The following is a 26,333-nucleotide window of genomic DNA, read 5'->3' on the forward strand; positions in this document are numbered from 1 at the left end:
TAAAGGCGAAATGGATGCAGGAGAGGGACGACGTAGGGAAATAGGGGTATAAACGGAGGAGGAAGTAGCGAATACGAGAAACACCGAAGCGCGCGAAATGGGAAAAACAAACATGGCGGCGGAGTGGACCGCGTATCCCGAAAACCGACGCATCTTGCCTGGACTCCTAGGAAATTCTCGACTTTTCTATTACTTACATACGGTGTGTAGTATTTTAAATATTGCATTGTACTGGACAATTTATAATGAAAGACTAGGAATTTGATTTTATATTGCGAAGGTCGGGTTTTTCGTTCCGGCGTTTCTGAAATCGCGATGAAGCGGTGCTTGGTGGAAAAAAAGTGAATACGAAAGTAATGAATATTATATTATATTGTATTATATTGTACAGTAGCGAAAGACAAGGAGTTTGATTTTGTATCGCGAAGGTCGGGTTTTTCATTCCGGCATTTCTAAAAATGGCGATGGAGCGGTGCTCGGCGGGAAAAAAATGAATACGAAAGTAATGAATATTGTATTATATCGTATTATATTATATTATATTGTACAGTAGCGAAAAACATGGAATTTGATTTCGTATTGCGAAGGTCGGGTTTTTCGTTCCGGCGTTCCTGAAATCCCGACGGAGGCGGTGCTCAACGGAAAGAAGTGAAACAACGAAGGTGTAACTAGGTCGGCCGGTGGCGGCGGCCGAACTCGAGCGGAAGACGCATCCGTGGGTGAAGGAGGAAGACAAGGGTGAAGCGGCTAGAAGGTGCGACGAGCGAAAGGGTCAATCGCGAGACAAGGATCGAACGGTAGAGGGTGCAGGTGAGCGCAACTGGGCGCTCGATCCCATCCGCGGAATGTGGGGCAAAGGCGTGATCCGAGAACGTTGCCTCGATCGCGACGCCTTCGTCGGGGGTTCTGCAAGTCGGCAGCTCGACGGCGCAAAGTTCCCCTTCAGAGAACGGCTGACTTCGGATCTCAGGGAGTCGTAATTAACGCGGCTTGCCGCTCGATCTGAAATAGGAAATATGGAGGAAAGGAGCGATTTGCGAACGGCACCCTAAGAACGGTGCGCCGATAATTAAGCACCCCCGGAAAACCTGCAAGTCGGCGTCGCGGCGCCGTGAAGTTGCCCCGCTTCCGACTAACATGAATTGCGGTTGACTCGGTCTTAATTAGCGCGGTTTGTCTTCGATTCCACGTATGAAATATAGGGCAAAGGTGCGATCCAACGACTCCCCGGTAATGGCCGATCGCGGACCGCCACTGATAAGTCTGCAAGTCGGCAGCGCGGCGCCGTGAAGTTGCATCCGCTTCCGACTAGCTTCAGACCGCGGTAGGTCTTAATTGGCGCGGCTCGCACGCCCGTACGAAAACACTCGTGGCCGAGAACGGGGAATGTAAACCACTCGTGAAAATGGCGCGGACGCTTCAATTTGAGGACACTTAGTTCTGACTTGTTGCTCCCCCGCGACTGGGGCGTCGCGCTAATTGTGTCTGCGGGCGTTGCGCTCTTGGGAAGGCCATGTTCGAAAAGCGCGGCGTCCTCCCTCGGGCGACCAAGAGGACGGCTTTTCTCACCTAGTGGATAAACAAATTAGTACCCGTGAGAAAACGTGAATCGCGGTACTCGGCTGAATACATACTTTACGAGCCATAAATGTCTACTTCCTATCTCCTGCATTTAGTAAGTTCTTGTCCCTGATCGCTCCTCGACGATCGACCTTACCATTGCCCTGGCGAGTTTTAAAAACGTTATCAGCCCATGGGAATTACCCCTTTATCTCGGACACCACTGCTGCTATCTTACAGCTCTTGCGAGAACTATTAAGCCGAAAGGGAGAGCCGCCCGGGAAAGCGTATCCGCGTTTAACGATAGAAGCTCATATCTTTTTCTGGAGCAGTTCGCAATTGGCTCGCTAGATGGTGTTACCGTCAATTAACAATTGATAACGATTGATAACAATTGCCGGGCTTTCCAGAAAGTACCCAGCCCTACGAAACTGACTTTCCTGACTTTTACCGTATTTCTTCCCTTGACCGATTCTTCAGAACGAGAGCAAGAGGTTTTTCACGGGTTAAATTGTATCGATAATGTCTAAGGTATACAAATTAGATATTAGGGGTATATAAAACGATGCCATTATAGGCGGTCAATCCCATTTTAGAAATGTCTCCCCTCGGGGAAAACGCGCGAGGATCGTACAAGCGAGACGAAGAACAAATTCGATGCCCTACGGGCAGAAATCCATGATCCTTGTACGGCGGCATTGTTGTTACATTGCGAGGAACAACCAGTTCTTGTATCGGCCGTGGCAGCTCTGGCGAAATTCGGTACCAAGGGGTACGACAATCTGGAAACGTTGTTTGACCTGGAAATATTAGAAAGCGTGATGCCACTGATCGAGCACGAAGACGTGTTCACCAGAAGGTACGATCCAGAAATTATTTATTATTATCAGCATTATCCCTTAAAAGCTCAAGGCACTTTTGACCCCTGCGTGGATATTTATCGTCCAGATTTGCGACGAAGCTCCTTGCAGAAATGGCCGCAGTTCCTGCCGTAAAGAATTACCTGCTGGACTCGGAAAATTACATTCCGCACTTCCTGAGGATCCTCAACGCCGACTCGGACACCTTTATGCAGGAATTTTCCTCGTTAATTCTCACCGAGCTATCCAAAGACGCGTACGGCTCTGCTCAGCTTCTGAAACAGTGTCCAGACTTCACGTTTCTGTGCGATAGAATTCAGTCCCACGATCCTGATATAAAGAAGAACATCATCGAGATGACGTACAACTTACTGCAAGATCCTCTGGCGGCCCAGGAAATCATCTCGTCTAAGGTCAGTGGTCGTGAGAAATAGCTCCGTAATTTTAATAAGTAACCTTTTCCCAGCTCCAGTAAAAGGATACATAGCATATTCCCGTAGAGTGCCTCCTTCCTTTCGCAGAATTTTAACTTTTCCTTAATTTACGAGCTCTACGAGCAACCTTACCCCATAACTCAAAGTCTGGCCCTCGGGGTCGTGGAGGCTCTGGTTGCGAGATGTAAGGACGAAAATATTCAGGAGCAGTTTCGTGCCACAGGAGGCTTGCAAGCATTGCTCAACATCCTGGATGTAAGACAAGAAGAATTCCCAACACGTGCCGAGACTAATTCCACCGAATTCTCTTCAGAAAGACGAGTGGGCAGATCTGCACGGCGAGGCGCTGAAGATATTAAACTTGGCTGCAAATAATCAGAAGACCCTGGAGACTCTAAACGGCATAGGCGGGATTTTGCAGCTCTTCAAGTACATGGAGAACGCTCCCAATTCGAAAATACTCACTAGTGCCTTGGATATAATCGTTAGCTTGGCGAACACCGCGATTGGTCGAAAGGTGCTTAGCGAAGTATAACGCGTACCTTCTCGTTCGCCAGTAATTAATTGTTATCCCTTCAAGGCGTTGCATAATTATGGAATAGTCGAGTACCTGCTGAGCATCTTACGCGACTCGATACACCCTGACGCTTATGGGGTATGCTGTCTTGGAATTGGGAGGATGGCTCGTTATATTCCTGCTGGCGAAGAGCTGACCCTCGAGAACCCTATTAAAAATATCATCAGTAATTGTCTCGCCACTTCCTATACATACTAGCGAGTAGAAACGTCAATTGTCACCTGTTATTACATTAGATATCCTGATGAACGAAAACATGACATGGGACACGAGACATGCGGCAGTCTTCGCCTTGAACGAGTTATTCGCGTCTAATTACAATAACTGCCAAAATATGCTGGATATACAGGGCCAGGTAGAAATTGCATATACGTTTCGTTGGTTTATGTAATAATAGGTTTAAATTATTAAGGATTGTCTCCTGTGGCTGGTTCGGCATTCGGAAAAGGTTCCAATCGACGTGCAAATCACGGCTCTTCAAGCTCTAGCAACCTTATCGAGCTATCCAGAGTTGAAGAATCGATTGATAAACGTTGAAACAATCGAAGCCCTCTACTCGTCATTTCAGGTAAACCTCTTTAATTGCTTGAAACAGTCTAAATATCTTTCAAGTACCAGTGATGTGACGTTCAGCTTCTTCTTCCGTAAGTCTTCAGATTCGCACACTGCCGAACTGAAAATGACATGCTGCGAGGTATTGGCTAAGCTATGTATAGAAAAACCAGCGAGAGCAATTTTTATCAACACAAATGGTCCGACGAAATTGCACGACTTGCTCATCAACAATAATTCCATGCCTGTCAGGGATGCAGCTGCACGACTTATTCAACAATTATGCGCCGATCCTTCATTAGCATCCATATTTGTACAGACTGACACTCTGCAATAGTGAGGCAGTATCTCTGTAACATAAAATCGGAGTCAGGAAAAAGCGTCAAATAGATCATTAGTATTAACAATAAATAATAACATTTTCTAGCTTGCTCAACAATCGATCGAATTCAAAAGCCATTCCCTCGTGGGACATTTGCATAGATGCCTTGTTCAGGGCGAATTTGCCGGTTAAATTTGCCTTCACGAGACGTATTTCGTTACACGATGTCACTCGAGATGGCTTCTACGTTATGAAACGAATCAGCTGTCCGTATGTTATCAAAATATTCGGCAGAATGTTATGATAAAACATGACCGTCGAACCGAGCAAGCGACCAGGAGGCCGCTTGCTAATAATCCTAAACCCGATTTAGATTCCCGGTATTGGATGAATTATTTAAACTAAAACTGTGCCCCATGGAGCCAGTTTACGTGGTCAACTTTACTAAACCTCGAACCAGCACCATGGACCTCGCAAATGGTGACTAGAATTTAAATCACTGCTCGTGAGCAAATTGAAAATGTCCTGCACGACTTACCCTTCAAGTTATGTACTTTCAGAGATGAGCAAAACGAGTCAAGGATCCAAGAAAAGAGAGTCCATGAATACCACCCTGGAGATGAAATTTGGCAAATTGCAGCCGGACCCATTCCTTTGCGAATATCTGGAGTTGTTCAAGTGCAAGCTTAAAGCCTGCGAATCTATTGACACGTATTAAAAAAAAATAATGGCATTAATATCATCTTTAGTAGACATAAGATGACTTGTAATACATTTTCAGAATAGATGACGAGGAGAGTAAAATTGTTAACATAAGGTTCATCCGGTCGAGGGCGAAGATGTTAGGTACTTTTGTGGCACATCAAATGGCAGGTCCTGATCCTTCCAACCGATGTCTCGATCATCAGCTAGAGCTGCATCTTAACGAGATCAAGGAGGACCTCGGGACGAGTATCATTCCTCTTGGTCAATTGCGGGTCGGCTTGCACTTGGAAAGGGCCTTACTCTTCAAAGTGCTCGCCGACAGAATTTGCTTGCCCGCTGCTTTGGTTCGCGGGGAATATGGTGGCAAAACGTGGATAGAAGTGGCCATACCAGAGGTACATCTTTGAAATATCTGAAATATCAGATACACCTAGTACATTATTAACTTTACGACAGGACGAGTCTTCATTGGCAGAGGATGGTCCTTCTAACAAGAACTCCGCCAAGACGAAAAATCGTTTAAAGAAATCTGACACAACATTACCTCTAAATGGAAGTCAACCTAATTGTGACGTAACTACAAATCGCGAGTCCACGCCTTTGAACTTCAGGCAATTCGAATTCCCCACAAAATTACTCAGACCTAATTACATAGTCGACTTGATGTACAATCCTGGCAGTCTGATTCCCATGAATAGTCCTTTAGCTGCGACATACTGCGGAAGTTGAACACTTGAACGGTATCCTAATTATCGGAATTATTTACGTTTCAAGGAATAAATACTTAATTTGGAAAGCCCACGTCTCCAGATTACATCAATATTGCTTTGGAAAGAATTAGAGAAGACCCGATAGTCGATACGTATTATATTTTTGGCCGTTAGAAGGAATTACAATGTTCTAACCGTGTGACCATCCAAGAAGTCATCCGCGTAGGTAGTGAAAAATGAAAAACGATATTTACATCAGTTCCTACGGAGTGCACTTGTCTAACTCGTCATCTGCCGGCGAATAGAATTATTCAAACAAGAATCTCGTCCATTTGTAACGACATAAATAGCGTTATTGTAACATCGACTCGGCCTTAAAATACAGCGAGAATGAAAAATCTCCCGGCATATTCTTCGGCTCCCAAAATATCTGGAATTATAAACGAAGCCACATCGAGCCATTGCTTGAAACTACGTAGAAAACACTCATCCCGACGCTAATGACTATTAGAACTAACTTTGATATACATGCTTGTACGCCATACAGCTAAACAGAGATTACAACAATAAGACATCCAGGAGACGCGTAGATAGTCGTTGAACGAACTCCAGTGAACTGTGGACACTCTTTCAGAAGCCATATCGAATATGCAACATATCTGCACCACCCACTGACTACTGCGGTTGTTGTGGTTGTTGTGGTTGCTGCGGTTGCTCCTGCGGTTGCTCTTGCGGTTGCTGTTGGTGTCTCTGTTGCTGCCGAGAATCTCCGAGTTTAACGAGGCCGAAAAAGCTCTTGTCCTTCTGGAAGAGCGTGTACCGAGCCGGACCGACGTCCTTCAGGACCAGATGATCACCAGCTTGCAGAAGAGCAGCCTGAGCTGAGAAACAGGAGCGGCTCTTGTGTCCTGTGCCAGGGCTGTAGATCTACAAGAAATTCAATCGGATCCATTATCCATATCAAGTCATCAACGGTTTCTCTACGAATATCCAGAAGCCTCACCATGCACTGGAGAATCGGCCTGCCGTTCACCAGGACGTGAAAGCCGTTTTCGTCGTGCTCGTCCAGGTAGTGAATCTGTGCATAGACCAGGTAAAGCCCGGCCTCGTGGACGGAGAGCCTGCCCCCCTGATTCAGGGTGAAGTATCGGTTCATCCCGAGGGACTCCACCCACTCGCTGGGCCGCCAGGCCTTGAAGACGCCGTCGTTGTGTCTAGCCCTGCCGTTCCCGGTGTGCTCATCCTCGTCTGAAAAGAGGCTACTGTCCGCACCGTAATGAACCGCGTAAACCTGCCGAGGGGCTCGCAAATGGCGCCGCGACATTCCCCGCCGTTGCAGCTCTGAGCTCTACGCGAATATATGCGACATGTCACATTTAGTTGGTCAACATCCGGTGAAACCTCCCTCGTCGGACCGCGCGAGGCACCTCTACGTCCGCTCACCTGTACGACCTTACGTTCCCCTTCTACACGGAATTCCGCAGTCAAATCCTGAGAAGTCCTTTCCCTAGGTCCAGACCTCTCGCTAGCTCCTCGAGTGGACATCTTATCACCGTGATCCACGTGGTGACCTCGTCGGGATACCGAGGTGGTGGCTGGCCTGCTCAGAGCCAGGTACTTTTTCGGAGGATGTTTCTCGTGAACGCTGCCGATCCTGGAAATTGCAACAAGAAGTGAGCCAAAGAACTCCTCTGTGGTCCTCGTAATCACGTCCAGGCTGAACTATCAGCCTTGAAGAGGGGACCTCACCTGCGACCGACGTCTTTTCGGGGACCAAGAATCCCTTCCTGCGCGAGTATCTCGTAAAGTCGAAGCCTCGAAGAGGCGTCTCTTCCAGTGTGATTCGTCTTCCAGGATGACACCCTTCCGGTGTAATTCCCATCCATCGAGTAAGCCGAGGAGTAGATGGGAAGGCCCGTTTTGGTGCGACCTATGGGAGCTTCCCGAGGGATCGAGCGCTTCTTCTTCGCTCCAGAATCTTCCGGGTCGTCCTGAGATCTTCTTTGGTGTTTCTCCCCCTCCTCTAGGTGGCTTCCTCCTTCGGCACTCTTCTGACTCTCTCTAGGACCCTTCTCGAACTCCTGTTCGCGTTTCGCCTCGACCTTGCGCAGAGCTACCAGCACTTCTTCTAGGTCCTTTTCGGACCCTGGAGTCCCTGATGAACCTCCGGCCTCTACCGAGGCGGTCCCGGGGAACTCCGAGGGCCTGGTCCCGTAACTCGATGTGTGGTAATCTCCGGAATAATCCTCGTAATTCGCGTCGTAATCAGTGCTCTCTATATCGGCTTCTCCTGGGTCTTCCTCGCCGTTCTCCTCCTCGGTGTACAGCTGGAAAAGGAATTGAAAGATTTAATTTTCATCTACAAATTTGAACAAAAATAATCTATGATAATTATTAATTACTACATGATTATTAAGAATTAAATCTCTTCCTAATGTACCCCTTGGAATGTATCGCGACTCGATGCGCGAATTCCCGAAGCTAATTTATCCAATCTGCCGAAGCGGTCTCTTCGTTTCCAAGGAATGTCGTCTTTAATTATGATCATCGGCACGAATCGAGCCTGCAAGGGGAATTATTGTCTCTTAATGGTTTCCTCGTACCCGCGAGTAGGAATCGCAAAGGTCGTTGCGAAACTTGCGGATTCCGGCCGACACGTACTTGGTGTCGCTATCGCGGGCGGAAAGTTAATCACTAGATTATAATAATTCCAAGAGCGATCTACGTCGACGGGACTTTCTTTTCTCTTTTTCGTCGATTGTTATACGAGAATCCAGACGACGACGTTCGCGGGAATTCTTAATTGCGTATTAAGGATCGAGGAAACGATCCTCCGACTGTGCACTTTATGCACTTTATCACTTGACGGTGGGACGATTCAAATGGAAATCAAGTTCGCCAGGTCGACGAACTCGTTATTTTCCTCGAGCTCCTCCTTCCTCGAGTTTGATTTTCGCTCGATCAAGCAATCGTGATAAAGGTCTCGACAGAGCATCGATAACCAGTTTCCGGACGATTAATCGCGACTCGAGATCCTTGGGTGCACTTGCAGGAATTAAAGTAACGACTTGTCGCACTTGGCAGGAGAATGGAGATTTCTTCGAGTTCTGAAAAGCCCCGGATTTCGGAAATTTCCTGGCCTAGAGGAAGTTTCGAAACACGGATGCCCCTCTGCCAGCGAGCTCTCGAAAAGTCCTTCCAAAAAGTGGGCTTATTTTCCCAAGACAAGGAGGGACACCGTTATCGGCCAGAAAGCAAACTCCGGATTTTCCAGCCTTTCCCGGTACCCGTTTAACGACCGTTTACGAGTCGAGATCGCCGCAAGCGACTTTCTACTTCGAAACGCAAACCCCGTAATTATCGGCACGAGATAACGCGTCCGCTCACGAAAATTCAAACGAATTCCCATAAAACTGCCTCTCCTAAATAATCGTGGGATTCGAGGGGCTATCCACCCTTAAATCAGTTGAAACGATTTACTTATTTGAGAACCGATTGCCTTTGCTCTAATGCAATGAACAACAACGTGATTCGATAACCAGTAACGATCGTTCATAAATTCTGACAATATTTCCCTGATTTTCAACGACTTCCAGTAATTTCCTACTCGCAATTTCCACGTGGTTTCGAGGATTAAAATTCGAAATTTCCTGGGTGAATCTTTCGGTGCGATTATCATTAACGAAGGGAATAAAAATTATTAGAAATGGACCGTCGCGATGCGTGGAGCCTAGAATACAGACGGCATTCTCAGGACCGAATACAGCGTCGCAGTTTATTTATAATTAATCTCTATTTCGGGCAGAAGTATCCCTGACGAGACAGGCTCTCCAACGTCCCAGCAATGACAGGAGGAATTGGACGAAATTGACGCGAGCGCGACGAAACGCAATTAAAATGCTCAAAGAGAAATGGCGGAGTTCCTGCCCCACCTAGTTCGCTCTTAATCGCCTCAATTGGCAGCCCTTTTCTCGCTTATTTAACCCGAAGCGAGCCGAAGCTCCTTGGAGCCGCTTCGACACGCTTCTTCGAATGATGACATCTAAGTGGAGCCTCGTGCGTGCAGTAAGTGCCCGGCAAGCGGCAATTTCCTCTTTAAACCCTTTCCTCGTCTTTTTTCCTCTCCGCTCCGCTAATACCGGCCCTCGGTCGTTTTCGCCCGAGAAAGGCCAATGCACTCACGGAGGCGCAAACGGCCGCTGAATTCCTTCCAAAATTCTTCACCAAATTCTCGGCGAAATCCCCCCAGGATTCCTGCGCGTCTCGGAAAGCCCACGATTCTTAGAAATACTAACAGCATGCGTTGGTACCAAAGCAATAATCTAATACAGCAATTCTTAGGAATACTAACTGCATGCGTTGATACCAAAATAATAATCTAATACAGCAATTCTTAAGAATAGTAACAAGCATGCGTTGGTACCAAAGCAATAATCTAATACAGCAATTCTTAGGAATACTAACTGCATGCGTTGATACCAAAATAATAATCTAATACAGCAATTCTTAAGAATAGTAACAACATGCGTTGGTGCCAAAGCGATATTCTAATACAACAATTTTTAGGAATACTAACAGCATGAGTTGGTACCAAAGCAATAATCTCATACAGCAATTCTTAGGAATACTAACAGCATGCGTTGGTACCAAAGCGATAATCTAATACAGCAATTCTTAGGGATACTAACTGCATGCGTTGATACCAAAGCGATAATCTTATGCAGCAATTCTTAGGAATACCAGGAAGACTCGCCTGCTCCTCGAAGGCCTTGAGCTCGTTGAGGAGGTCCTCCTCGATGAACCTGTGTTTGAGACCCTCGACGTCTCTCCTGAGGACCTCCAGCTCTCTCGTGTTGTCCAGAACGGTTCGCAGCTTCCAGATCTCCAGAGCGAGGCAGATCGAGGCCAAGATCAGGGCTCCGACACTGGCCAGGGTGTTTCCATTCAAGCGGCTCATCCGGCCTCCACGACTATTCCTGAGCCCCTTTTTCTTCGCGCCCTGCTCCAGCTCGGAGTCAGAAATGCTGAGGTTCTCCCTGGAGAAGTTGAGGAAGGACAGCGACTCATCGCCTCCGGGATCGTTACACTTCTTGCCCCTGCTTGCCTTGTTGTCCTCCTCGGGCATGATGGACGTCATCTTCGGATCCAACGATGATCTACCTCGGGTCAAGGGATCGCAAGGTTACAACTCGCCGATCTGGACGAAGTTCCCCGGTACTCGATTATACGAAATCTGAGATTATGTTAAAAACTCCGACTCACGAGACCTAAGTCGAGGTGACTCCGCTGGTGGTTCCTTCCTTGAAGTGCCTTTCACCTCTCGTCGAATTTCGGGAGCGGTGTCATCATCTAGTGGCGCTTCGTGGGCGAGTTCTCGTGCCTAGGATAGCTCCGGAGGAATGACCTCCTGGACTCTGAGACTTTTTTTAAATATCCCGCAGAGGGACTTCCTGTCCGGGCAGTCCACGGATTCTGGAACGCCGATTATCTGAATTCTGTAAGCACCCAAAGTTCTAGCTCAACCTCGCACCGACGCTCTGATGAACTTCATGGTGCACCGCAAAGTATCACCAAATCTCCAGCTATCGTCCTTCCACTCTTCGAGCCATGTCAAGGCTCCTAGGTTCCGCCTCCCGAATTTCAAGCCCCACTTCTTCGGATCGGATGCACCGTCCCTGGCAATTGGTTCCACTCGATCTCATAAAATCCCTCGAATCTACGAATCACTGGGAAAAAAAAACACCAAGAATTCACCGTGAAGTATTCACGTCAAGGCTTAACAATCATCAACCACTTCGCACTCACGTAGTAGACCAGACAAGGATCTCCCTCGCGTTCCCTCTGTTCATCTCGTCCCATTCTTCCGTCGCCGTTTCCTCGTCATCCCGCAAACCGGGTTTCCTTCGTGGCTATAAACTTCCGCATAAAATATCGCAAATGTAGAGGAATAAAGTTCGAGGATCACGCAACGCGTGGCGCACGACCGGCCGGTTAAATGTCCACTGGGTAACTCCGAAGCGCTCGCCCCTTTAAAACCTGCCGGGTAGGTTTCTTCGAGCCGACTCGCCGAGAGCCCGGCCACGCCTCTTGCGTCTCTTTCTATCTTGCGGGCCCCCGATAGCGGCGTCTCTTTCTCCCCACGGTCGCGGTCGCGGCCGCGCTCTTCCCTCCGCCGATCCGAGCCCACCTCCTCTCCCCGCTTTCCTTCGGTGATTCCTCCAATCGACTCGATTTCCTTACACCTGCGCGATATCGATCGATATCGCTACATCATTAACAATTCAATAATTACGGAAAACGCACGACAAATGCCGCCGATTAACGCCTCGAATTTCTACATAAGAAATGGTATAAAAGGATTGTTTGCGCCTATCGCGATGGACCTTGAGGAAATCCATCGAATTATGTATCTTATTATAAATGGTTATTATTAAGGTGATATGAAAGAGTCATTCTATATGTATATAAAACATCAAAATATGTATCAAACTTTTCTACTAACTGGATGAACCGAATCGTTGGAAACTTCAAAATATTATTATGAAGAACGTGGTGCTCGTGAAATTTAATTTCTAATAAAAAAAATATTTTTTATTTATACCAGACTAGAACCATGAATAGATATTTTTTGTTTATGAAGAATTAAATTTCACAAGCACAATGTTCTTCCTTAGAGCCTCCATAATCACGTGTTGAAGTTTCAAATGATTCGGTGCACCCGGTTTGGAGAGATGTTTTATGAATATTTTTACGTTTTATCTATATAGAATGACCCTTTCATATCACTTTAGAAGTTCTCGAAGCGATGAGGGGGATTCGCTAAATTGATAGATGTAGGTATGTTGATCAGCAGAGAAAAAGGTGGCTCGGTTTTGTCAACTTTGGCTTGAGCGAAATGAGTTCTCTGCGTGGTTCTTCTTCGGTGTTGGACGCGTCGTGGGTCCTCCAAGGTCTTCGACATAGGCCCAGGTAGAAACGGGCGAGGCTACATTTATTTTTCGCCGCTTCGGCATTGACTTCGCCAAAAAGAGACGACGGTTTGACCTGGATACCGGCCGGCCATAGGTCGACCTATCGAAATACCCCCACCGCTCCTGGAAAGAAAGATTTCTCGTAAAAACAATAATTCAAAGAATTCGGCTCACCAAAGTAGATAAAATACCTCTGAATAATTCACTCGGCCGCTTCGCGTTCGGCCCCTTCGACGGATTTTGTACTCCCGTTGGTCCGCCATCTTTGTTTCGATCTGGCGTCCTCTCAAGCCCACCTTTTTTTTTCGATTTAAAAATAAATCACCAGAAAGGAGATTTCTATGGCTTGGAACTCCTCTCGTGGCCACTCACTCGTATCCTTACTTTCACGAACGGTCCGACTAAAAGTCAAGGGAAAGGAAAATGTTAAAAGTAAAACGGCGCTCCTTTAACGCTCAATCTTTCGAAGAATCCGGCGTAAAGGAAGACGCGTCTAACGACCCGCGCCCTTTTTCGGCAGTCTGCAATTTTCGACGCATAAAACTAACCTGAGGTCAGTGCGTCGCGCACTTCCTTTCGTGGAAACGAAAATTTTAACGTACGCCTCACCTGCGTCTGCTTAATGTAAAACACGAAAACGTCTAACCTGAGACTCGAGAATCTCGCATCAGGGGTTCTCATGTTAAAAGGTCTTTCAACTACGTCAAGATACTTAGTAAACTTATGCGTACAATGTAAATTTTCACTTGACCCAGCAGAATTTAACGAACTGATTCACCCGACACTAAAATAAAAAAACAAGATGGCGAACCGTTACATGGTACACCTTTCACTCATCGTTATTTCGCCCTATCGAATAATTATTTCCTTGCTCGATACATCTAAACACTGCCTTACAAAAAAGAGCCACCCGGTATCTCTCCAACATGCAATCCATTCAGTCCTACGTGGCGTAAATACCAGATAAACGTTCATTCATAAAGATATATGTCAAGCGCTACATTTCAATATGGCGGCTCTAAGTACCCTCCGCTTGAGGGATTAAAATTTCAAATATGAAATGCAGTCAATGAAGGTCTATATTCCGACTTATCCGAACGATTTCGCATGTTAGCAGCTCTTAGTTAAACCGAGTAGCGTCTCAAGTAGGAGGCAGGGAAATAACAAAGGGACTAAAAAAATATTCCATCCCACCACCCGCGCCATTTTGGTGGTCGCGGCACGCCCGCGGGATTTGAAACTAGACCCGCGTCGCGTCTTAAATCGCGCGGTTTCCTCAAAGTGGAGGGTCCTTTTCTTTCTTTCTTTCTTCGGAGAGTTTGCAGCCGAAGGCGTTTCGCCATAGAAGGTTGGCAACGCTCGTTATCTCGCGGTCATACTGGAGCGCTTTGGAGGGCGCTTTGTGGGCGCGAGTCGAGCGCGAGAGGCGAACCGCTCAGCGGCAGAGCGGTTCCGTTGGCTCGTTGGAAAGAAAGGAAGGAGAGTCGCGCGTCGCGCCACTCGACTAAGGTAAACAAAAGACGCGGTCCTCGGGTCAAGTTCAGATGAAGTGCTCGAAAAGCCTTCGCGAGCTCGCCAAAATGTCGACCGGGTGAGTGGAATGCGCGCTCGGCCGGAAGACGTGGAATAATATTTTGCTGACGGCTATCAAAAGATGTCTGATAAAAAGTTGTCTTCCAACGGGTAATTGTATCTTGAGGAGGAGTTGCGCCGCGGCCTAAAAAGTGTGGATTTATGTCGATTACCTGTAAGCTGTAAATATATGTTGATAAACAATCGGTAAATGGATGTTACAACACTTCTACCATGTTAGTCGACAAAGAATATGATATTAATGGTTATTAATTTGTTTAAATTGTTGGATGCTTTGTCGGAGGGAGGCGATTAGGCCTCATTTGTAAACTGTATGATGCATTTAATTTATATGGGTTTTATGTGGACGTTGCATGTGCGTTAGTCCTATTTCATGAGGTTCGATGGGTTTTAGATACCTTCTCACTGGCCGGAATGTCGTAAGCACGAGAGAGTCAAAGGAATATTAAATAGCCAATGGTCGGAGCAACCAGACTGTCGTTGACTCCTACGTCCTGGGATTAAAAGTGGGTTCATAGATAATTTGACGTTATCTAACGAACTGATCGTCGCTTTAAGTATTCCAGGAAACTGTAAGTTGTCAATACTTAATTGTCATTTGATATGTATAATTTGTTTGTGCCAGTAAATTCATGAGAGTCTTAACCTATCTAATAAATGTTATGGAAAATTATTAATATTCCAGTGACCCAACAAGGAGGACAGGATGTTACAAGACACCAAAGAGAAATCTTTAGGGAGCTACACTTCGGTCTACTTAACGTACCCTGCGGAAATGATTCCAAATGTCGAATGGAACGTGAACATGAATCTAAGACTTCCGAGTCTCAAGGGAACAAAAATTTTTCAGCGGACACAAAGATTACTTAATTTTGTTTTAGTTGTTCTGTTTCTCATTGCAGTATCTTATCTGCAGAGGGAAGTGCGAAGCTTGCAAGTAAAGGTAACGTTTCATATATTTCACAATAGAGAATAAATTTATCCTGGGTGTATCAAAGAGATTTCATAAACACTGCACTTTAATCGTGGTAAATATTTACCAAACAATGAAGTAATTAAATTTCTAACTTTGAGATGTGTTTGGCACTTAGGGGTAATAACTTCAGCATTCTAGTTATCGGATATAGGTCATCTTTCAATGTTCACGTTTCTTCCAAGCCATTAACAAAGAGCACGTTTTTAAGATAAACACATATTAGGTTACAGCACGAGTCACACGATTGTGCAAGGTTGCATTCCCCACAGTGATAATGTTTTCATTTTCTTGTATGTGCATGACCTTATTTACGATGCATGAATCAGTGCTCTTTCTAAACCAGTAACTGGGTGAATAACGTACTCGTACGTGCGAACATGGCACCCAATATTTTATAAAAATGCTTCCTTTCAGGTGCAATGCGTGAATGAAAATCTAATGCTTCTGATGATCAAATATGACCGACTGAACAGAAACTTGAACAGAGTTTGGTTTCATCGGGCATACGATAAACTTTACGAGACGACTGCTGGAGTTTACACGCAACACAGTACCCAGAACCCGCAGGTAGTGCCTCAGGAAATACAGAATACTATCAAGTCCCAAACCGTACATGACTCTAGTCCGAATGATGCGCATGCACAAAACAATGTTAATGGAAACCAATCTGATATAGTCAGTAGCGACGTAAGCATTAGCAGTACTTCTGTAGTGCGTACCAATGGCAATAATAGTGGTGATCGGAGAAACGAGACAAAATGGGAAACGGATGACAATCGATACAAATTTGTGACCGATGAATCGGAACCATCAAAAATTGAACAAGGGTGGCTCGAAAGCTTGAGTACAGCAAGTAGCAATTTCAACATGCCACGTGTAAGCAGGTCTCGACGTGACAGCAGAGCTAAGAAAAGAAACAGAAGTAGTCAAAGGAAATCAAAGCGCAATCGCAGGCAGACAGGTAAATTAAAAACCCACTTTTTACCTTTAGCTAAAAAAGGGAATAGTTTGTAAACCTAAAAAAAAAATTAAAAACACTCTAACGAATGACTGCTGTTTAATAGTCAATTTTAGTGATACATTTTTTACGTATAAAACAGAATCCGTGCGAGAAAACATATGTACAGAGCCTCCTCTTATAGGACCATTAACTGCGACGTTTGTTGGAGCTGTCCCGGAACAACATGTAACGGATACAGGTAGTTAGTACACATCGAAGATTACCAACACCACCTATCGATACCTTGTTCCACAGCATTAGACGTTTCCTCCTAACCTATCTTACTGTTCTTTGCAGTTTATGTTGGACCCTGGACCAAGAGTTCGAAGAATGAATCACGTTACAACTTCAATAAGTTCCATCTGGTAGAAGATAACAGATCGATCGAAGTTACAACAAGTGGTTTGTACTTCATTTCTACGCAGGTACTGATAGAACCCGTAGAGTTCCTTAAGTTAACCTAAACCTAAGTAATCCCAGGTCTGTCTCGTAAACCCTAGTACTGCACCGTTGCAGATATTCTACTTCGGAGGACCTGTCCATTACTCCTACTGGATTTTACTTAGTTCAGAGGGTGCGTCCAGCACGCAGAAACTTACAAAATGTGCCACCGTCTCTGCTATTTCTGATACCGAGATTTCGTGCCATACCAGCATTACACTACCATTACGCAAAGGTGACCGACTGCACATACAGCAACAAGAGCGTGATAGGTAACGGTTCAATATTTTCTATTCTCGAGATTAGGTACATGTGTCATTGCAGGACTAATGATCGATTGATTACTTTATAGATTAATCAATTTAAGGGAGGGCTACAGTTACGTGCAGTTGGTCCTCTTATCCAAACAAGATGAACGACGACGAAAACGATGGTGATATTAACCAGACAAAAGAATGATTATCGTGATATTACCCACCCATACACCCCATAAAGTATGTTAACAACATACAGTGATACGTGTAGTGCCACTTAAAATTCAAACAGGACGTTTGAACCCTACATGTTACTTCTACTTTTTTTTTATATTTCTATTTATAGTCGAATAATGTTTTATACGAATGAGCAATACTTTTATCATAGTTACGTAATTACCAAAATTTGGATAAATTTTTACGGGCCGTCCAGTCCCTTAGGATAAGTATATCCAAAATTATTTTTGTTAGTGTTTTAAAGGCTGTCCAATGGTAACCTATACCACTACGGACATTTTCTAACGTTTCTCTCTATACCATTTCTATAAGTTAAGGACAAAATTGTTATCACGACCCACCATCGACAATTAAGACTTCTTCCCATCATTGTTACATCTCTAATTAAGTACCGTGTACAGCTTGTTATAAGTCAGCTAGTGATGTGCTCTAAAATGAATATTTCCAACGATTGTGGAAGTGTCAGGAACGCGGAAATTGTAACAATCTCGCATAAGAAGCGCCGCTCTACCATGTTACATCCTGTATCGAACATAAGAAATCTTTTTTTTATACGAATGAGAATATTCATTTTTCGAACAGTAGTCTCGATGCCCCATGAAAACAAAGGAAAGGAGGGATTTCCGGGGAAAGACGAACACTTAGGAGAGGTACCTCCCGGAATTCCGTGTTCCAGTCTCTCTTTATTTGAAGAAAAATCCGGGACAATTACAATGCGAAGGACGCAGGGTTTTTCGAGAAACCTGCACCTCTGGGTTGGACGCAATTGAAATGGCAATATCAACGCATCTACCTTCCTCGACCCAGAAGGGAAACCATCTCGGATCCTCGTTATGGAATAAGTCACCGAGCTAGCCGTTTACTTAATCCGGTGCAGCCAGTCATGTGGCCTGGGACGTTGCTCTTCCTCCGGTGAATCCAGTTCTCGAGTTATTCTCTCCCCTCAACCTACAGAGAAAACCACAATATGAGAACAGAGCGCCGAGGGGGCCGGCCGTTAATTGGAAATATATCCGTCTACTACATGGACCTACGCCAAATATAATCCGACTCGACCGCAACGTTATATAATAAACGTGAGCTATATATTCCAGAGTGCTACCGTGATTCATAAAAAGAGAAGGGAGAGAGTAAAAAAAAAAGAAAAAGAAACAATAGGAAAGGAGCGATCGCTCCAGTCCCATCCGTTCGTCGAGCGATTTGGGTCCTATCGCCTCTCTGTTACCACACATCGCGTCCATCGGATGGTGGGAATGATTAACACATCCTTATCCGTCCTACGTATTCCGTCCTAGCCGTCGATTAGACGATCGACGCTGCCCTTGCGACTGATCTTCGGTAATATCGTCTTATCGAGGCAGCGTACCGACCCTAGCCATAATTATCGTCTCAATAGCGAGATAATAGTGCATCGCTGCGGTGCTTCTTTGGCCTTAAGAAAAAATCCCTAAGTCGTTTTCTACGTCCCTCATCGAGCCAGTTCCTTTATTTATTTTTTTTTCTTTTCTTTTTTCTTCTTCTTCGAGTTAAGGTCCCTACAACGTGAATCCGGGAGTTCGTCATCGACTCTCCTCCCGTTCTCGTTTGTGCTCCTCCCTCTTTCTTAGGACATTACGTATGGCAAAAACTACGAGTTCGCCCAAGAGTGCAAAATGAGCTAAACGATAAGCCTCCTCTCCTTAGCTTAATACGGCGTGCTACCATATCTCTGTACAAAGAAAGAACGAATAGGTACTGATATGATTTTACTCACCTGAGTATATGGGCTGTGAGGTCTACTCGAACTTTCGACTTTACTGGCATTATGCGGTTTAAAATCGTTTAGCTTTAGTTTGTGCTTCTCGTTTCCATTGGGCTTGTTATATATGACTCGTAATTCGTACTCTCGATATATGATATGTATATTATATATACCACACGTATGACTTATTTCTCTTAACCGAGAATGTGAAAAGCTCTCTTCCATTGACGATTTATGCTTGACGTTAAGTTTTCCTCCACTCTTTAGTTTCCTTCACTCGGTCGACGAAACCGGAAGAAAAGTGTCCGTACATTGTCTAAATTGCTTTCCTCCCGATAAGGAAATTACGGGCTAATCAAACGTGACTTTTTACCGCCTCTACTTTCCCCTCTTCCGGCTTTGTCGCAAAGAGAAAATCGATCTATCTCGGGGCAATTTTTATGCACCGCCTATTGTTACCGCAAACAACGAGAACTTACGTTCGTGTACACACAGAGTTAAACTTATGGCGTGACATCAGATTTTTCATTACAGACAAATCTTAACATCTCTGTACACACTCATTGTCGTCACATCGAACAAACTAGGAATGAACTATGTCGTATACACGGCGTCTGGCTAATTAAAGAGTGATAAAATCTAGTTAAGATTATATTTAAATATTATGCATTGGACGGGGCCATAGAGATTACGATAGCGTATAAAGGATTCCTGCTTTCGATACTTTAGCCTGTATCGGGCATCTCCTCGTTGATAACGGAGCTCTAATGGGCTTTCTTTTGTTCTGTTCTCTCAATCCCTCTCTTTCCCTCTCTCTCTCTTTCTCTCACTCGCCTACGCCTGTGAAATAAACTTTGTTTTCGTGAAATCTCTCATAGACCACATCATGTTCTCCCGCAAGTCGTCCTCGACATTGCGTATAAATATATTAAATATAAATATATTAATATCAAAAAGATCTTAGTCATAAGCACTTCAATTATTAACGCTAGTGACGTACGGATTCGTTTTAGGCAACCGGGCTTGACAAATCGTGGGATATTTTACATCTCGCAGGATTTAATCGTACAGTACATGGTACTTACTTTTTAACCGGATGTGGCTAATGATCGGCCTCCATCCGGCAAATGTCAAAATACCATCGCAAATGCACGAAATACCCCCCGATTATCATCACCCGAGTTACCAAAAATGATCCCTTACATATAAATGAGGGGAAAAAAAAAATGGTACTTTACTTTGAACTGTCCAAAACTTGGAGCCCCCTTTAAAAAAAAAAAAAAAATAAAAATATGGACGGAGAACCTCTTCGCGTCGATTCATCGGGCTGACTGGAAAAGGCTCTCGCACCAGATGGGGGGGAAAGAAGGAAAAAAAATGAAAAAAAAAAGAAGAAAATCTTCACAGAGAGAGAACAAAAATGAGGAAATACGCACAGATAAGTTTTAGAGGTATTAAAGGTTTTGCATTACCTGCGGACCTGCTCGTGATAGCGATCGCACACTTATTTGCAAGCGAGTGGCACACCTACGTGCTCTCGTTGAGAGCAAGGATTGTTAAACAATAGTAGAGGTCTCTATTTGTGCTGCCCATTAGTTAATTTGGTTGCGCCGGTTTCCTAGGGCAGTTGCTGGTTAACACTCATTAATCGAGCCATTTCTCTTGCACAGAAGGTGAGGAGGTAATGAATGCAAAGGGTATCGCCACTGTGGATTGGTAGTGAATTAATTCTTTTATCATTGATATTATTACGTTGTTTTTCTTTTCCACACTTTTTTTTTTTTTTTCTTATCTCCAACGATTCGTTTCCATTTTCAAGGTTCCTTCTATTGCTTACAGTATTCGGTCAACGCTACTACTAGGAAAATGACATTATTATAGAATAGACATCGGATAATTAATAATTAATTATTATACGTTAATCGGAACGTCCGGCCGGTTTCTCTCCAGCCTTGTCCTCCCTCTCTCTCTTTCCTCCTTCCCTCACTATTTATCAATAATAATCAATAATCTGCCGTATTCGTAAATGTTCACACTACACCGAGACACGATATATATGTATATATATCGTATAATGTCACTCCCTTCTAAATCAAGACACGCAAGTTTCTGGCTAGATGAAAAACCACGCCTGCTCTCAACGTGAAACAGCTTTCCGCGTACTTTATCCCTTTTTGATTGTCTCCGTTTGGCGTATTAAGAAAATATCTCCCGCCCAAAGTAGAATGATAAGGAATCGCGTCGACCGGTTGTCTCTTTAAACTCGATTCGGATCGATTTCTATATCGTGTTTCGCGTTCTGCCTATCCACCCGAAATTCGATACTGCGAATATTAATAATGATTGCACCGTATGCATGGTCTCGTTAAGGCGAGATGATATAAAATTTATAAAAAGAATGAGATACGGGTTAAAACGAAAACCGAGGTTCCTCCAAGGATTCGAAGAAAGCTGGATCAACATTGGCGAGTGCTTTTCGTGATAAAAGAAGGGAAAAAAAAAGAAAAAAGAAACATGCGGAAATTCTGCTAATAGGGCCGTGGACTCGAAAAATCCGTTCGCGCAGCGGACGAGAAAAAAAGAAAATAATAAAGAGGGACGCGTTCCGAGCCTCTCATTAAACCGCGAATTGTCCTCGCCGTTTTTTATATATATATATATATTTTTTTTAGAACCCTTTATCTCGTAGTACAATAAATATACAATGCCGGGGTCTACTCGAAAAATGTCTCATGCTCGGTTCTCCGTGTTTCCCTCTTTCTCCCTAATTCTCCTCCTGATATCGAGATCCGAATCCGAGGCAAAACGTGACTGTACATCGAGACGAAACTCTTAACTCTATTGAGAGGGAAAAAAAGAAAAATAGAGAAAAACCCAGACGAAACAATTCTCGGTTCAACGAGAAACGTGTTAAATTACGGTGTTCGCGCGTGTAACCGACAGTCAAGTATAAAACGCTTTCGTCATATATTTTTTGTTTGTTTCCTTTATCTCGTGCACTTATCAGCTGCAAGTACAAGCCACACCGTCACGTCTTGTGCAGCTTTGCAAAAAGATTACCCCCGGGAACGTGCGACAAGAGTCGAGGTCGCGCGTGCTCTCCGTCTCGCTCTCTGGCTCTAACCACCTCGCCTCCTCATTTAAATCCTCGAAATTCTCGAATTCGAGGACACCTCCTCGACCGAGTCCATTACATGGTTAGTCGGACCTTAACGCCTACGTAAAACACGCTTGCGACCGATGGCTCGGCTCGCCCAGTTTTAATTACGTATAACTCCACTTTGTCGCTCGCTAGGAAGGTCTGCCATAATGCATCATGTTTTGCCTTTTGCAAATAGAGGAGTCTAGTTACTAGTAGGAATTAAATAGTCGACAATCTCAGTAAGATTTAATAGCGTCGTTGAGACTGGGCGTTTTGGTAACCAGCACTGCCACCTGCGAACAACCATAGCTCCTCCGTTCAATCATATTGCATATTGATTTCAATTAGTCTGTTTCTGACTATATAATTATATCCTAATCAGCGTTTACAGAAGTTGCCTTTCAAATTCTATATATATGTATATATATGTATATGTACAGCGATCTCGGTATTTCGGTAGGCCATTCAAGTGGAGTCACCCTGACATCGTATCGATAGATGTCCCTATAGTATGCTCTCCGCCTTTCCTAGCAAGTACTTTAGGTGCACTCGTTACAAGTACTCCCTATTAGCGGGACGTACGCACGAGTCTTTCGAAAACCGTTCACGGAATCGCACCGATACTTGATTTGCTTGGGACACAAAAAAAAAACTAGTAAAGATGCCTTGGCTCCCCGTAATTTCGTTTAAAACGTGGAATAAGTAAAGAGTGATCACGTAGAGGACTTCGAATAATTTCTACACCCTCCTTTTATCTTCGTGAGCCAATGTAAATAATATCGCTCCTAGTCCCCGATTCTTCGAAATTGTTAATACTGCCTTATCGGGAGCTAAAAACGTACGTGTCGAAGCATGCGTTAAAGCTGTTCGAGTTGAAATTTTTAAACGTGGTATTATTCACGCTGTATCCTCGCCGATTACTCGATCCTTTCACTCTATTGGTTCCGCCTAACCGATGACTACCAATTGAATGGTTCTAAGAGTACCCTCTTTGTATCGAAAGCCACGAAATGATTTTGATTTCAATTCTGATATTACCTCCTAACGTTATTTCCACCTCTTGTATATAAATGTCATGTTAAACGCTCGATAAAACACGGCCCTAAAATTGTATTTTGTACTGACCTAAAGGCGAATCAACGCGTGTCTCGTAAAGGATCTATCGACACGCGATTAACCCCTCTCGGGTGAAAAATTTGACGAGCAGTAGTTCGTTACTCCCTCGTTATGCGTAACGTACTTAGACAAAAGTCATCGCAATATCCCTGACGCTACTTCCTAAAAGCTAGTACGTCTTTCTGTTTTGCGGCTTGTACTTACCGTAATCCTGCTTCCCGTACACGCCGTCTTGTGACGCGTAGTCTGTAAAGCAGAATACAAATTTCAATAATCTGGAGCATAAAACCATTAGATAAAACAAAACAAAAGAAATCGTCTCTGTAGGAGTTGAAGAAAGAATACATCAAGATATGCGAAAGTGTCTGATTATTTCAATATATTTAAAGTGACTCACCTGCAGCAGGTGTCTTGCCATAACTGTAGGGATCTGCGGAGTTGTAGGAGCTAGTTGGAGCAGGAGGTGGTCCACCGTACCTGCTATCGGGTGCAGCCGGCGCCGTGTATCCCTGTATAACAAAAATCATGTCACGCTATTACATCTTACTCAGTTATCGATATACTGGGGAAAGGGTGGAAACTTACCGCAGCTTGGGTGTATTCGGAAGGTTGCTGATAGCTTTCATAGCCCTGATATGATTGAGAGTAGCCTTGTTGAGAGTAACCTCCGTAGCCACCAACCGATTGTTGCTGTTGTTGCTGCCCGCTGTACCCATTACCTGATCCGCCCCCATATCCGCTTTGACCACTTGAATAAATCAAATTTACGTTTATTTCAATATCAAAGCTTTATGTAAGCAATATGTTTAGTTACGTAAACTTCCAGATTCAGTTAGTGCCTGGCATAAAGAGATTAAAATTATTTGAGAGATACTTACGCCGAAGTTTGTGTTGAGTAACCATTAGCTGATTGTGACGGTGGCTGATCAAACCTGGGCCTTTTAGCCGGGCCACTGGATCCAGGTGGTCCACCTCCACGTTTTGTCGGTCCACCTCTTCCTCCTGAACTTCCACCTCGTCCACCACGGTCACCAAATCCTCCCCTTCCACCAGGTCCACCTCTGGGTGCTCCGCTACCTCTGCAAATTTGTTAAAGTATACATTATGATATTCCTGCTAAATCTCATTTTAGCAAACTTCACTAAATGTGAAATTAAAACAACTAACTCTTATAAAATCAATTTACCTTGGACCTCCTCGACCTCCACGATCCATACCACCACGACCTCTGAAGCCGCCACCAGACCCACCACGGCTGTCACCTCGCCCAAAGTCACCTCTACCTCTTCCACCCCGGAATCCACCAGCTCCTCTACCTCCTCCCCGTGGAGGTCCTCCCATTCCAGGTGGTAATGGTCCATTACCAGGCCCTCCTCCCATTCCAGATTCCGGTGGTCCTCTTAAAAATAAATTTTCATTATTTTCAACAAATAGGTGAACAAACGTTATATAACTTATTTTATTGGATTATAACTGGTCTTGAAGCATTAGTATAAAATAATAATATTTACCCAGGTGGGAAGTGTCCTCCTCTTCCTCCTCGGGGTGGACCACCTCTACCACGTATACCAGGTGGACCTCCTCGCATACCTCCTCCTGGACCACCACGTCCCCTCATCATACCTCCGCCTCTTGGAGGTCCACCCCTATTGAAACAAAAGATACTTTTACATATTGAAACATATTTTACTGGGTATTACGTTAAAACCCTTACTCATATAATCCTGTACTTTAAGCCCTTTTCCTGCAAATGCTTTATACATAAAACTGATAAAATAAACCACTCGTATATAACCTTAAATCTCAACTATTATTTACAACAACCATACATGTATAGCTGTAACTGTAATTGAATTATAACAAGACTTCTTACAACAACCAACATATATTAAGAACTGATTCCCCATAATCTTATAAATTTCAAAATTAAAGTTATTGATACATTAAATGAAAACAGTGAAAGTGTAAGTCAAGTTGATCGAATACTAGAAAAAGATCTTTCTTAAACGATTAATATAATTTATATGGACACATTAATTATTGTCTGTATACTTCGGAGCATTTACCTTCCTCTATCACCAAAGCCACCGCGTCCTCGCATTGGACCACCAGGGCCACCACGACCTCTGAAACTACCTCTACCACTTGGTGCGCCTTCCATTTTGATTCTGAAAGCACAAAACGCCTATAGAAATATCTAATTTTAAGACACTGGTCCGGGTCGATTAACTCCTAGACGCCATCGAGCTGTTGACTCCGCGCGGCGTAACAATCTTCAGATTTCCATAACTATGCTAAAACGCCATGAAACGATCGAAAGAAACTCGAGAGGTCTTACAAGCGCGGCTGTTTTATTGAATACTCACCAGTTTTCCTTAGATATTTAAATAAATAACAGGGCCGCTATAAGAACGACGCGCCGACAACAGACGAACCAACGAGGAAAATGGACGCCGCCTTCCGGAAGAAGGAACATCGACCATGTCGCATCCTTCCGACTACGCTAGTCGAGACATCGATCGATGCAGATCACGATGCAAGTCAAATGCAAGCTAGATGGCGACGTCATGACGTCATGACACCTGGAACTTCAAGATGGCGGCTGTCCTTGTCCAATCAGACCTCTCACCGGCGTTTCAAAAACTACGCCTTTAATTTGACTTTTCTTGCCAATTATTTCATTTTCGTAATTACACCTAACATTTCATAATTTCATATACCCTTACTTTTAAGAAAAAGTACGCGTGTCTCTAGGATTTTCAATTTCAAGTGAGTGCGATCCACTCGAGAAGAAACGTTCGAAAATCCATTAATGCGATTTTATTTTTGCATGCGGAATAAATTCAAGGATGTTCTTCTTATCACTATACTTGCTATTCTTTTAGTCCTCGGACGGGAAATCGTATACGATATCTAGGGTCATCGTTTCAAAAATTCGGATCCGATTCTCGAGTTGATACGATCAACTTCCATATGCGAATTGACAATTTCGTATACGACATTCAAATGTTAACTAATGACACGACTTGGCAAGAATGCGAAATTTTTTATGCGAAAAAAATCCGTATGAACTTGAGAATTGGAACCTTGTCCTTGACCAGCGACTCGATGTCTTCTTGTCGACCATGGAAATGTGACCGTA

The 26,333-nt window shown here is 44.3% G+C and overlaps 4 protein-coding genes across 17 annotated transcripts; 2 read left to right on the forward strand and 2 right to left on the reverse strand.

The window, feature by feature from the left end:
- Positions 1–2,082: 2,082 nt before the first annotated feature.
- On the forward strand, positions 2,083–5,739 carry LOC105696641 (armadillo repeat-containing protein 3). The gene is made up of 13 exons (XM_023434516.1): positions 2,083–2,091; positions 2,157–2,419; positions 2,509–2,833; positions 2,942–3,109; positions 3,168–3,371; positions 3,435–3,597; positions 3,668–3,786; positions 3,844–4,319; positions 4,411–4,575; positions 4,679–4,785; positions 4,887–5,016; positions 5,087–5,405; positions 5,467–5,739. Exons 1-13 carry the CDS (start codon positions 2,083–2,085, stop codon positions 5,737–5,739), a joined length of 2,721 nt encoding a protein of 906 aa, XP_023290284.1.
- A 123-nt stretch (positions 5,740–5,862) lies between these two features.
- Positions 5,863–11,835, reverse strand: LOC105696707. 3 transcript variants are annotated; one of them, XM_012419402.2, is made up of 7 exons: positions 11,526–11,835; positions 10,983–11,446; positions 10,474–10,880; positions 7,470–8,047; positions 7,164–7,374; positions 6,724–7,068; positions 5,863–6,647 (listed from the first exon to the last, which is right to left on the reverse strand). In XM_012419402.2, exons 3-7 carry the CDS (start codon positions 10,855–10,857, stop codon positions 6,396–6,398), a joined length of 1,770 nt encoding a protein of 589 aa, XP_012274825.1. In that variant the 5' UTR covers positions 10,858–10,880; positions 10,983–11,446; positions 11,526–11,835; the 3' UTR covers positions 5,863–6,395. The 3 variants fall into 3 exon arrangements, with proteins under 3 accessions (XP_012274825.1, XP_023290396.1, XP_012274824.1); XM_023434628.1 differs by having other exon boundaries at positions 10,474–10,876; positions 10,988–11,446; positions 11,526–11,834; XM_012419401.2 differs by having other exon boundaries at positions 10,474–10,876; positions 11,526–11,834.
- A 2,269-nt stretch (positions 11,836–14,104) lies between these two features.
- Positions 14,105–17,750, forward strand: LOC105696689. Of its 11 annotated transcripts, none has more exons than XM_012419367.1 (8): positions 14,105–14,528; positions 14,679–14,856; positions 14,970–15,227; positions 15,675–16,221; positions 16,361–16,462; positions 16,558–16,685; positions 16,777–16,973; positions 17,054–17,750. In XM_012419367.1, exons 3-8 carry the CDS (start codon positions 14,991–14,993, stop codon positions 17,136–17,138), a joined length of 1,296 nt encoding a protein of 431 aa, XP_012274790.1. In that variant the 5' UTR covers positions 14,105–14,528; positions 14,679–14,856; positions 14,970–14,990; the 3' UTR covers positions 17,139–17,750. The 11 variants fall into 11 exon arrangements, with proteins under 11 accessions (XP_012274790.1, XP_023290322.1, XP_012274793.1 ...); XM_023434554.1 differs by having other exon boundaries at positions 14,105–14,499; XM_012419370.1 differs by having other exon boundaries at positions 14,105–14,499; positions 16,361–16,459.
- A 105-nt stretch (positions 17,751–17,855) lies between these two features.
- Positions 17,856–25,659, reverse strand: LOC105696691 (glycine-rich cell wall structural protein 1.0). Of its 2 annotated transcripts, none has more exons than XM_012419373.1 (9): positions 25,558–25,659; positions 25,258–25,359; positions 24,703–24,837; positions 24,378–24,590; positions 24,070–24,270; positions 23,777–23,939; positions 23,589–23,700; positions 23,396–23,437; positions 17,856–18,140 (listed from the first exon to the last, which is right to left on the reverse strand). In XM_012419373.1, the coding sequence occupies exons 2-9, from the start codon at positions 25,350–25,352 to the stop codon at positions 18,136–18,138; spliced, it is 966 nt and encodes a 321-aa protein (XP_012274796.1). In that variant the 5' UTR covers positions 25,353–25,359; positions 25,558–25,659; the 3' UTR covers positions 17,856–18,135. The 2 variants fall into 2 exon arrangements, with proteins under 2 accessions (XP_012274796.1, XP_023290344.1); XM_023434576.1 differs by having other exon boundaries at positions 17,856–22,368.
- Positions 25,660–26,333: the final 674 nt, after the last annotated feature.

The sequence above is a fragment of the Orussus abietinus genome, unplaced genomic scaffold (assembly GCF_000612105.2).
Source record: "Orussus abietinus isolate OABI.00-Male unplaced genomic scaffold, Oabi_2.0 scaffold23, whole genome shotgun sequence".
Classification (NCBI taxonomy): Eukaryota; Metazoa; Arthropoda; class Insecta; order Hymenoptera; family Orussidae; genus Orussus; species Orussus abietinus.

Bases quoted from the DNA above. Each gene is read 5' to 3' on its own strand.
- LOC105696641 (XM_023434516.1), top strand. The intron at 3,372-3,434 runs GTGCTTAGCGAA...TATCCCTTCAAG, and splicing joins ACACCGCGATTGGTCGAAAG to GCGTTGCATAATTATGGAAT. The intron at 4,320-4,410 runs GTGAGGCAGTAT...AACATTTTCTAG, and splicing joins CAGACTGACACTCTGCAATA to CTTGCTCAACAATCGATCGA.
- LOC105696707 (XM_012419402.2), bottom strand. From the start codon at position 10,857: ATGACGTCCATCATGCCCGAGGAGGACAACAAGGCAAGCAGGGGCAAG. The intron at 7,375-7,469 runs GTGAGGTCCCCT...TGCAATTTCCAG, and splicing joins CGAAAAGACGTCGGTCGCAG to GATCGGCAGCGTTCACGAGA. The intron at 7,069-7,163 runs GTGAGCGGACGT...ATATTCGCGTAG, and splicing joins GGGAACGTAAGGTCGTACAG to AGCTCAGAGCTGCAACGGCG.
- LOC105696689 (XM_012419367.1), top strand. From the start codon at position 14,991: ATGTTACAAGACACCAAAGAGAAATCTTTAGGGAGCTACACTTCGGTC. The intron at 16,222-16,360 runs GTAAATTAAAAA...CGTATAAAACAG, and splicing joins GCGCAATCGCAGGCAGACAG to AATCCGTGCGAGAAAACATA. The intron at 16,686-16,776 runs GTACTGATAGAA...GCACCGTTGCAG, and splicing joins TGTACTTCATTTCTACGCAG to ATATTCTACTTCGGAGGACC.
- LOC105696691 (XM_023434576.1), bottom strand. From the start codon at position 25,352: ATGGAAGGCGCACCAAGTGGTAGAGGTAGTTTCAGAGGTCGTGGTGGC. The intron at 24,271-24,377 runs GTAAATTGATTT...ACAAATTTGCAG, and splicing joins GGAGGTCGAGGAGGTCCAAG to AGGTAGCGGAGCACCCAGAG. The intron at 23,701-23,776 runs GTAAGTTTCCAC...TTTGTTATACAG, and splicing joins CCGAATACACCCAAGCTGCG to GGATACACGGCGCCGGCTGC.